This window comes from Lissotriton helveticus, chromosome 5_1 (assembly GCF_964261635.1).
Source record: "Lissotriton helveticus chromosome 5_1, aLisHel1.1, whole genome shotgun sequence".
Taxonomy (NCBI): domain Eukaryota; kingdom Metazoa; phylum Chordata; class Amphibia; order Caudata; family Salamandridae; genus Lissotriton; species Lissotriton helveticus.
Window position 1 is genome coordinate 1865585454 of NC_136065.1, and position 12443 is coordinate 1865597896.

A 12443-nucleotide genomic window follows, 5' to 3' on the forward strand; every position below is an offset into this window, starting at 1 on the left:
CAAGGCCTGCAACACAGTTCTCTGCGTGCCAAAGGGATCAACCAGAGGATTTTTTTAATCCATCTGAGGGTCTCAAAGCAAGATGAAGCAACCCTGGAAACCTGAGGTTTAAGAGAGAGCTTTTGATCAATAATAAAGCCCACTTTCTTGACTTTGGACACAGGGGCAGGTACCTCAGCCCAAGTCATCTGGCCAGTGTTGGGTACCCCACAGCTCAGGGTTGTTACCCAAAATCAGCACCTCGGTTTTAGAGCCATTAAGCTTCAAAGCATTTTTGGTCAGCCAGGCAGATACATTCCTCAAGCCAAATGTTCAAGAGAAAATGGAATATGCATTCGTTCTGAATTGCCAGAGGGAACTTCGTCAGGGCTCTTGAATGTCCAATTGAGTAGTCGATATAATACGCATGGTAAGTAAGTGTGAACCTCAAGAAAACACAGACATTCTCAAATGAGAAATCGAAAAATATAGCGGGATCTCGCACCCAAGGATTAGGGGTTTCCAAATATCCAGGATTAATTTGAAATAAACAGAGGTCCAAGGAACAGCTTTAACTTTGAGGGACATATTGATTAAAGGTTCCTGATATGCGGCCGGTAGAGTATAGCGGTCTTGAGTAACGGCATAATAACCGACATTCCTCAAGCCACACTGCATTAAGGAAGGATCTTGATGCCGGGCAGCAGAAAATGAGAAGATGATCTGATTATCATCTGCATAAGAGAAGATAGTCAGACCCGACCTTTCTGCAATGTCAGCCAAGGGGCGAACATATAAATTAAAAAGTAAGGGACTCAAGATGAAGCCCTGAGGGACTCTAGAGCTTAGCTGTCGTGTGTGTGATCTCACATTGTTAGAAAATACCTGAAATGTACGATCCATAAGAAAAGACCTCAACCATTCCAGAGCCAAGCCCATAATACCACAGGCATCAAGGCGTTCTAACAGAATGGAATGAGACACCGTATCAAACGCAGCGCTCAAATCCAGCAGGGTGAGTGCAGGTTCCCCCTGAGTCAAGTTGTAATCTAAGATGTTCAGTGACCCCAAGAAGAGTGGACTCAGTGCTGTGACTGTGTCTAAATCCAGACTGAGATGGATGAAGCAAATTAGAGGTTCCAATAATGGCGGAGAGTACGTTATTAATATGCCGTTCTAGAATTTTAGAAAACACAGATAGAAGAGAAATAGGATGAAAATTGGACCAACAAAGCGGGTCGAGACCCTCCTTTTTAGGTCTCGCCTAGACGAAAGCAAAAGCGAAAGCTTTTGCTGTCTAGGGAGACAACTTATGTTGCCGCTTTCTGGGGAATGAAGGGGAATGTGGACAGCAGAGTGTTACGAATTTCTTCTGGCGGAGATTGGACCTCGTGAGCGCGCACGTCGTCACTGACGCATGCGCACAAACAAAGGCATCCACACACTGCATATACACACACGCACCCCCCCTTAAACATACACACGCGCACACAGACAGACAGACGCACACACAAACACACTCAAACAGACACACACACACGCGTACACCCCACCCCCACTCACCCCTCCTCTCACTCAACTTACCTGTTCTGGCGGTGCACGGCGGCGGCTCCTTCTCCCGGGTGGCGGTAGCGCTTTGCGGGGCTCTCTCACCACATGAGAGCCCCGCCTTCCCCATGCGCCCGGCCGCTCTTCACCCGGTCCCCCATCTCGGGACCGGGACTCAATGCGGAGCCTTCGTGGCTCCTCGGGCAGCTCTCTGTCTCTCGGCGCGATGGGGCGGGACTTCCGGTTGGGGCCGCGCTGGCATTGGCCGGCTTCCCAACCGCTTCCGGGTCGTCGCGGGCAGCGCAACGGCCCGGCACAGCCATGATGTTTTTTTTCTTTTTCTTTTTTTTTTTTTGTAAGAATTTTATGTGTGCCCAAACCTGCTTGTATATAAAAAAAACGCCTCCTCCCTGCCGGGAATCTGAAGATGCCAGGTTTAGCTTGGATCGGAAGCCAGGGGACTAATTTACCAGAAGAAAGTTTTTTGCAGATTAGTGAAAAAGAATGGCTAGATCGCCCTGCTGAGTCGATTAGTGCAACGCAAACAAGATAACGAGAGATTACCAATTTTCCCAACAACTTAATTTCGGATTTGGAGTGAGCCTGAAAGCGCTGTCGTTGTCTGGCACGTTTACAAAGTGAGCATGCTGGTTGAAGTAATAACTTGATGAGGGGTAATCCAGGAATCGTCTGCTTGCCAGCACAATAGAACGTAATGGCTGAAGATTTTTTTTCTAAATGGCTTCAATCAACACATGTAGTTGCTTAGAATCATATGCCTTTCATGCTTTTTTTTTTCATCACTAATTTTATCTATTTTTTATAACTCAAGTTGGTTAGCCCGAAAAAGTGTTTTTATGTGTCTAGCTTGAATGGTTTATGTAATATGAAAGAAAACATCCTTGCGCCGTACAATACAGATTTCCCATCTGTACTTTTCTTTCACTGCACCACTGTAAATCTGCAGTTTTGAAATTAGATGTACTGTTCAGCAATTTCAGACGCACTAGTGTTTACTTCTTTTGCAACTCGAACAAGAATTTATTTCTACCAAGTTAACACAACATACACTAATTTACCCTTAAATACTAGTTGCATTATAAAGGAATGTAAAAAAGGGATTGGTGCATTGCTGGACTTAATTTTAGCCACTAGTAATTACTAGGGGCTGCATCCCAGTCTGTGTTTTTTGCACACCATGGCAATCAGACAAAAAAACAATATTATGATAGTCCTCCTTACTTCCGCTCCACCAGAGCAAGTGCAGCCTTAACTGTTAGGCTAAGTCCTCTCAGAACCAGAACACAAGCGAGCCCGGGCTGGATTTTAGCCTCATCAGTAGGGATAGTTTGTTCCACTGGCTTTGTGAGCACATGACCCATTTCTTGTTGTTTCCAGTAGCTGAGATGCCTGTCACACGAGCACTTACTTCTTTGATTTAGGTTTAGGCGAGCTCAGCTGGCGCAACGACTTGGGACTCCCCATGCATGACTCTAGCCTAGTTTTGTATCGTACCACACATCGTGAAACCTTTCACTTTGTGCATTAATCATGTGGTCCACAAAAGCAGCAGCTAACTACATTCTATAGAAAAAAAAATTGCTTTTCTTACCGCTACTGTACATCGTGAGTACTTTCACCTTGTGCACTAAGCTTGCGACCCACTTTAATCAAGCCCCGACCATTAATTAACAAAGACACATTCCGGCAGTCGCTCCTCCTTAACCCTCGGTAGTGCATATGCTTTTCACAGTATTGGTGACTGCGCACTCACACATTGCTCACTCACAGTAATGTAGCCCACACATACTGCACCCTCACACACACTGCCCCCTCACACATTGCGCACTCACTACTTTAGGCCACACACACTGCACCCACACACCTGCACTCTCACACACCTCGCAACCTCACACACTCTCATTACACTGTGCCCTCACACACTGCCCCTTCACACACTGACCCCTCACACACCGCGCACTCACACATGCGCACTCACATTGCTCACTCACACTACTTTAGGGCACACACTGCACAATCACACCCCTCACACACTGCCCCCTCACACACTGCCCCCTCACACATTGCTCACTCACACTACTTTAGGGCACACACACTGCACAATCACACCCGCACCCTCACACACCTCGCACCCTCACACACTCATTACACTGCCCCCTCTCCCACAGCACCCTCACACACTGCACCCTCACACACTGCACCCTCACACATTAGCCCCCACTCGTCGCCACCACAACATCACTCAGCGCCACCACAGCATCAACAACAACTGGTTCAAATATGTTCTCTCAATGTTTCAAGCTTTATTTAAAATGTCAAAAAATTTTAATATTTCACTTCTGTTCTTGGATTTTCGGCACAATAAAATACACTGAACATAATCTTCACAACAGTTATTTACAAAAGTTTAAGCTATTGCCATTATAAATTACAATAAGTATTAATTATTAAAAAAACATTGATATTTGTAATATCAATACATCTAACTCACGTAAATACAACACATTGCATTACAAATGCTATAGGTGTCACATTTGCGAAAGTTATAACTATTGGCATTGTAAATGACAAAGCTATTAATTTCGCTATTTTCAAAACCAACACATAACAATATATAAATGCAATTACAATACAATACAATAAATAATTTTTTTTTAATTTACAATACCAATAGCTCAAACTTTCCTAATGCGAGACCTATTGCATTGTAAATGCTTGTTTAATAAAGGAAGGACAAGAGCATGCTTTCACACCTTCGGTACCAAACAAGAATTTTAAGGAATTATTAAGTAGATCAAGAATTACAGAGAGGACTGTGTCGTCAAGGCAACTGAGTATGGAGGGGGGGAAGGGGATCAGCAAGAGACAACAAGGGCACTGCAGTATAGGAGAGTGAGGATTGAGAGTTAGACAAGTCTCCCCCATATGAGGTGTAAGACTATGCAACATTACAGATGTATAGCGTCTACAATCTAGCTGAAAAAGGCCCAGGTTTTTGGCCCCTGGCCCCGGCAGGGCACGGCCAGGCGCAGACTGGCTTGCCTTAGGCACCCGTCTATATGAGTTTTTATTCATTTATTCATGCCACTGTAGGACCACTTCTGCTCAAAAGGGCACGTGCAGTGGAGTGGAAGGCTTCAGAGGGAGTGGACCATGGTGCACTTTGAGAAACATAAACAAAGGACCATAAAAGTGAGAGTGGTGAGCATCAAAAGCCTATATCATCACCTTGAATAACAATAAGATCATCTCATCATCCTTGACTTAGAGTGCAGACACATGAAGAGCTTGGAAGCTATCTGGCACGAAGGAGCAACTGGCGGCGATTGGGTAAGGGAAGGAAAGGGATGGGCTCAGAAAAAAGTGGCAGTTTAAATGAAATGGGAGTCCATACAAGTTCCTTCTAACAACATCAACAGCATAGCAAGTAAAAGAGGCACATCTCCATGGCAACATAGAATTCGCTGTTTATCCTGCTGCGATGATAAATGAGGTCCTCATGCTAACAATGTGCTTCACAGTGATAGTTACTGTATGGCTAAAAGATGGCTGAAATCAGGAGCTTTGTAGAACTAACATATGCATAGCGTCAAAGCTACTTTAGCACTGTAACACAAACAATACGTTCTCAAGAAACCTCTAGGGAGAGCTGATGGAAATGACGAGCATAACTTTCACGCCGCTTAGGAGCGTCTGTCCTCATGGCCAGGAGGAAAGCGTCTAGTGACGCAAGTACATACAGGATGGGTCTCGGTGAAGAGTATGCCTCACACATAGCTCCGACACAATGCCCAAAGAATGATTAAATGAAATAAAAATCAATTAAATGAAAAAAAGAAATAAAATAAAAATTAAACACTGGCCACAAATTCCTGGTTATAATGGGGACTGTTTTTAGACCCATGTGCAATCAACAGTGAGAGGAGCCAATGCCTGAATTCGGCCAACCCACTGCCCATTGCTATATGCTATAGTGAGCGGACGGATAATGTGAATGACACTACCAGGAGACAATTTGTAAACAGGGCTAACTGAAAGCCCCTGAATGTATGTATTTTTTAAATATTATTTTAGAAAAATTAAATGTCTTGGTTAATGCCAGACATAAAAAAATAAAAAACTGTTGTAAGAAACAAAAAGCTGATACTGACACAAAACCAGAAAAGCAGCTTTCTTAATGAGTGATGTATTCATCAATTGAGAGCTTGTGGCATGACGCCCCCAGGTGGCCTCAAAATTATGCCCAAGTAGACCGAATAACGTAATTCTCAATAAACATTAACTCTCATCTTACACATCAACGTAGCTGATCACATAGTTTATATGAAAACGTGTGTTATTGGACTGTGGGCCATCAGACCCAACAAGGAACATGCAGATCTTACAGAAGGAGAATGCACAGGCTCACCCATGCAGCAACAGTTGAATAGCCTGAATAAGACACTTAGTCATGCTGTATCAATTTTGCATTCTTGGTCTATGGGAAAAGGCCTTAGTTCCAAGTAAATTATTCACTCACTGCAAAGTGCTGAATGTAAAGACCACCATCTTTCTAAAACCAAACAATGTGAAAATAGACTTTGTTTCCTTATGAATGACTTTCAGACCTCTCACTAAGAACAAATCTGCATTCCAAACCGCATTTTTATTAATTGTCCAACTTAAAGAGACATGTTAGTTATCTCCAGATTTGAATAAGGTCCCGCTAAGAGCTTGCCTCAACGCAGCAGCTAGACTCTTATTAGGCTCTAAAATATTTGACCACATCTGAAGGCCTTGAACTGGCTTCCTTTTGAAGCCAGAATCCAGCTCAAACTGCCCTGTATCATAAACAAAGCAATATACACGAACTCCCCGGCATATATCACCCAGAAAATCGAGATATCTGGGGGATTCAGAAACTCCCTTCCGCCAGAGACCGTGTGCTCCAGCCACCCTGCTTCCATAAGGAAAAAAACTATAACCATGCCTTCTATGGGGCTGCACCAAGAATCTGGAACTCGCTACCGTCCTTCATCAGAAGAATACCTTCTCTGCAATTTTAAAAATGAAGCTAAAATCTTCCTAAAGAGTAAATTCCTCCCATGACTCTCTGTTGTCGCGGATAACACCTTGTGTCATTGCTTTTCTTCCTATGCATAATTTCCTGTTCTGCTTGGTTGCCCTTTCCTTGTACCGATTTCTTACTCCTTCAAATGTTTTGCTGGTTCTCTCTGCCTTTTGCTGTCATATCTCCCATCATATATAATTGCTGGTTTTCTCTTTATATCGCTGACATGTCGCTCTGCTGATTATTGTATTGTATTGATTATTGTATATAACGCTGGTCTTTGTCCTAATGTAGTCATTACCCTTATCCCTATCCATGTGTGTTGCCCTTGCCTAACCTGTACGCAACGTGTTATCCCTCTAAAGCGCTCCGATACCCTAACGGGTCAAGTACACGCTCTACAAAACCCAAATAAATAAACATGCCAGCCTACTTTGTATCTATCCAACATCTTGACAATCCTAAAAATGAATTGAGAGCTGCTAAGAGGTGAGGATATTTAGATTTACAGCTGCTATGGTACCTGAGCAGTGAGGAGATCCACCGATGGGAGATACATTGCACTATCTCTATGAACATTTCTGATCTTGAAAGGGATAGCTGGCAGTTCCATCTGCTCATAAACTTCACCATCCTGTGCTTCTGTTCGTGACCCTAAGGGAACTTCCTACAGGTAATCAAAAAGATTTACATAAATAAAGATGAAGCAGTGGATTTTTGGGTTAAAACCAGTCTGGATTTTTAATAGGGTATATTGGAAAAGGCAGGGAGACAAGCCAGAGTGAGGAAGAAGGGTGAAACAGGGTGGGTGAGGACAGGTAGGGTGCTGCTGGAAGAAGGCAGAGGCCCAAAGGAGAGGCATGGCAGACAGAGGTCGGGTAGTGCAACACAAAGGGAAAAGACGAAAAAGAGTGTAGAGAAGGAAAGTGCAAAAAGCCTAAAATTTGGCAAAATGTTCGAATGTGTGTGTAAATGTCTATTACCATATTATTATTGGCCACTTGTTCTGTTTTGCATGAAGGTAGTGACATTTTACTGGAGCTAAACAAAGTCTTGTCACTAGTTTCCAAGCCATCTGTACAGGGGAAGGGGTCAACGATGATACTGCACCAAACTCTAGGTCCAAACTGCTCGCCCTTGTGAGCCAGCCGCCAATGGGAAGTGTAAGTTCCCTCCAAAGTAGGGGCAATAAATTCAACAGATAGAATTCCAATTTCACCAGGATGCAGAGAAGGAACAGACACGTCTTTATTAGCAGATGATAGCAAGGTAAGGTTTCCCCACATGAATGTGAGCTGGGAAAATAAAAACAAGGACAATATTAAAATGTATTAAGGTTTGCCTCAGCATGGCAAGAAATAATATGACGATTTCTATCCTCCTGTTCAAACATCTGTCAGTTACACTGAGGCAAAGCTAGCACAAAAAGCTATAATATATCCTACAAATAAAGTTACAATTCTGTGTTAGCATAAATAGTTAACTGAAAAAAAAAGCTGACATACAGAGGCTACTCATGATACAAGCTTACAAAAGTGCTGCTTGTTGAAAAGTAATGTAATACCATGCTCCAAACAAAGCATTATTGTAAAGACAGTTTGTTTAACATTGCCATCTACAGAACACACAAGACAAAAGCTACTTACCTGCAACTATAGTTCCCCAGCATCCCTGGGAGATGTTCAGCCTTTATGCCCCTATGGCGCACAAATGCTCCATGAGGTCTTGTGCATCTGTTGATAAGATGTGGGATCTTGTTCTCTGCTTTTTGGAATGAATCATTATTGTATTGTTGTCAGCCTGATCAACACTGACGAGTGGTGAATTCTTGGAAGGAATTTCTGAAGAGGGCTTTTGCAGGCTCTAAATTCCAGCACATTGGCATGTAAATTTTAGTCTCGTCACAACCACAGGCCTTTTGCAGAGAATTTTTGAAGGTGGGCTTCCAGTTATGTATCTCTAGTCAATGGTGGGAGGAAAGCCAAACCTGCTTTGATAGTTTCCAATTCAGTTTAGCAAGAAAGAGATCATTCCTCACTTTTGTGACTTGCATGCGATTGTTGAATGAAGACTATTAATTTGTGTCCACTGTTTGTCTAGCTCCTCTTCTATGAGTTCCATAATTAGACCACAGAATGGGATTAGGCACGTGCCAAATGACATCATGCCCAGAAGGCATTTACATAGACACACTATTACTTTGGTTTGTTCTTTGTTGGTTGCATAAACGACTTATATTTGCATAAAGTGAGGCTTATGTCTTTGATTGATTTTCAGTCTGGGCTTGAGTATATCTGATGACCTAATTTTCAGAGCTTGGCTGAAACTGGTGCCCTCCACTTTCTAAATATTATGGGATCTGATTTCACCCTAAAGGTAAGGACTTTAAAATGAAAATGAATACCTGCTACTTTCTATCTGACATATTTTTGATGTTTGGGTTTATGGAAGTATGCATCTTTTAGCTCTAGTGAGGCCAAATCTTTGTTCCCCCTATAAAACTCTAACACTTTGCTTAAGTTTACCATTCTGAATGCATGTTTCCCAAGAAAACGGTCAGAATGCCGCAGGTCCAGAATAGTCCGGTGTTTTCTTTTCTTTTAAAAAAGAAAAAAAGAAAGAATCTGGAGTAGAATCCTACATTGTGATGATGGTTTGGGGCTGATCCGATTGTTCCCTTCGGTAGCATGTCAACGATCTCTGTACTTTACTTTGGGGGGTGGTGGTGTCAGAAGCCATTGAAAGAATTCCAATGTGTGTCCTAATTGGATCAGATATAAAACCTGCCTTTCAGTGGTGATATTTTCTGACTGTTTGTAGAAGGCAGAGCGTTTCCAGGCTACAGGTTCTGAAATGTGAGAAAGGGATGTAGTAGTTGGTGCCAAGAGTCTGTCAGTAGCATCTGCTTGTGTCCTGGTGTTTGGTCTGGCATCCCCTCCTATGTTTGGAGGATGCTCATAAAAGTGGTGCTCTGTGTGATGATTTCTTATGTTGACCACAGTACTGGCAAAACTGTTGTTGAGGCTGATAGGCGGAATATCTTTACGGTAATAGGCTCCTTGATAAGGCGCGGTTCTGTCTCTAACTGAAATGGCTGAGGATGAGCCTCTTTTGATGATCCTATAGATCAGCCCGTATCAGTGTGAGCGTTGATACTCTACAGCAAGTCATTGTTATGCTTGCTGAATAGTTATTCCCCCATACAACGGCGTAGCGACAATCCTGTCTAAAGGAAGATGACCTTAGAAAGGCAATCACAATTAGGGAGGAGGATTACGTGTCTAGTCAGTTCCCCATATAGAATATGCAAAATCAAAAGTAGACTAGGACACTTGTAACTACGTTACACCAAGTAGTATAGAAAACCCTCATAAACGCTATGTTTGTTCGTAAGTGAGGTGTATTTTGTTCTCCGCCCCACATAGACGTTTGTGGCATTTATCATCGGGTGATCTATAGTGCTTTATGCCAGCCTCAAGCCTGAGGACTACTCTGGAACAGCGTAGCAGTGTCCAGAGATGAGGTATACGTATCACCACACTGAAGGTTAGTTATGATAAAAACAAACCTTACCCATTTTGTATTTTTATTCTGAAAGGGTGCGATTTGTTATTAAAAACACCAAATGGGTATACTCTTTGATCACGTTACTGGATCTCAGTATATCACTTAGAACATACATACAGTCAACATGTTTCAGCCCCCTATGGCCCAGCCGGGTCTGTGGGGCTTTCGTCAGGACAGGACAATTTAAAATATACTCACACCTCTTGTGTAGTATTTGTAGTGGTGTACCCACCGATTTGTTAATTTGAGGTTTAAGTTACCTGTAAATAATCACAGATTAGTACTGGAATAGTGTTACACCTCGGCATATATACAATGTTAAATGGCATATTATGCATCATAAACATTCATCCAAAATTTTTGGGTTAAGCAAGTATGGGTAAACAGTATCTGGCGAATCACTCTTATGGAGTCTATACAGTGTAAGAGATAGGGGCACATTGAAAAATAAACTATACATTATTTTCGGTGGAATGGTATTTCTTTACATTTCTTCACATTGTCATCAGCGTTTGTCAATAAGAATAGTAAGGTAACTGCATTGTCTACAATTCCTGCCATTTAGTAGTTTGTGAAACAAATCTTTATTTTTACCTCGGTCTTAGACGAAGGATTGCCGCTTCGGAGGTAAAAAGACTATTAGTCTCAGGCTGGCGTAAAGAAGTGGGAGAGACAAAAGTTTCACGTCATTTAAGCTGTCTAAATAATAATCAAACAAACGGTAGAAGTTTTACACTGCCCGTTACGTGTCTTACCCGCAATGATACGCGTGTTCCGCGTCTGGTGCTGGCGCTGCCCCCGGACGCGGAAACACGTTTGTATCCCGTTTTTGTATTCTCCAAACACTTCCTTAATAAAAATAAATAATGGACTTGGGAATTTTATACAGGAGTGTTATTTCTATATTCAAACTACCTTGTATCGTGATGAGATTCACTCTTTCTAAACGGGAAGATGTCTATTGGAGATCTGGTAATCTCCAGATGTATTGTAATATACATTTATTACCACAATTTTTAGTTGATTCTATTTTTCATTTTCGGCGTTGGAAAAGAAAGAGAAAAAGATAAAGATAGAAAGCAGACTATAGATAGGAGATACAGGGAGTAAGCCTATTATCTCTTGAACAGTGATATTTTATCTCTTAGATTGTAAACATCTTGCAGTGTTACTTTTCTGTTATAGGATCAGTTTTGTAGGTGCAAATGTGTTTCACCTTCAACTCTTAAGACAGCACACTCTATTTTAATTATGTAACATTTACCTGAAAAACTTCCAGACTTGTACGATCGAACTTTATGCAAACTGGTGCCAGGGGACAACATCATTCAATCCAGTAATGTGGGTTTTCAAACGGTCGACCCACCTCTGTTCTCGTTCATATAAAACTCTCTCTGCATTGCCAGTTTTGTCCTTCAACATTTCTATAACGGTCCATTTAAGTTCTTCTGCCGTATGGCCTGTTTCCACAAAATGAGTACATAGTTTTGTGTTGTTTCTCTTTAATCGTATATTACTTTTGTGTTCTCCAATCCTTAATTTTATCTTTCTACAAGTCATTCCTATGTATCTTCTGCCACATGGACATGTGATCATATAGATCACATGTGATGAATTGCAATTTGTATGCTGTCTCTGAGTCCACAGCAGTGTCTCAGTTAGTTGCAATGTTTTCGTCACAGTTGTGGAGTTACACACTCGGCAGTTGCCACAAGGATAGTGTCCTTTGATAGTTGTGATGTTGATGTTTCTTTCTATCCCACTCATTAGATGTTTCTTTGGGCGTATATGGACTAATAAATCCTTCAGATTTCATGTTCTCCGATTGGCAAATCTTGGCTTGGGCCATTCTAGATTACCTGAGTTTAATATACGGCAATTTTTATTCACTATTTTCTGGACCATATAGGATCGCTGGGCAGTATGTGGTTACACAGGTTACCAAGTTCGGAACAGGTTCTTTGAGATTGGTTTCAAGTAGGGATAGCCTCGGTTGATTTACAGCTCTTTTTTGACATTTTGAAATCGTTGTTTTCTTGTAATCCCGATATAAGAGTTTTTGGCTCAATTCACGAGCCTGTGCCTTATAGTCAGTGTTTTGGCTACAGTTTCTTTTGATTCTTAAAAACTGGCTATAAGGCAGGTTGTCTCTAAGGGGCTTTGGGTGGAAACTCTTATATGACAGCAAGCTGTTCTTTGCTGTTGGTTTTGTAAAGGTCTTTGTTTCCAGCTGTCCATTCTTCACAAATATTGTGAGGTCTAGGAAGTCTATGCTTGT

The 12443-nt window shown here is 42.0% G+C and overlaps 1 protein-coding gene across 10 annotated transcripts in view; it reads right to left on the reverse strand.

Annotated features, from left to right (window-relative positions):
• The window catches only part of NBR1 (NBR1 autophagy cargo receptor), a 657239-nt gene that overhangs the window by 369379 nt on the left and 275417 nt on the right, over positions 1–12443 (reverse strand). For all 10 annotated transcript variants that reach the window (XM_078645308.1, XM_078645311.1, XM_078645309.1 and 7 more), the window contains 2 exons: positions 7582–7893; positions 7122–7265 (listed from right to left, as the gene is read on the reverse strand). In XM_078645308.1, the coding sequence (XP_078501434.1) occupies positions 7122–7265; positions 7582–7893 (456 nt within the window). The remainder of the gene's footprint in view (positions 1–7121; positions 7266–7581; positions 7894–12443) is intronic.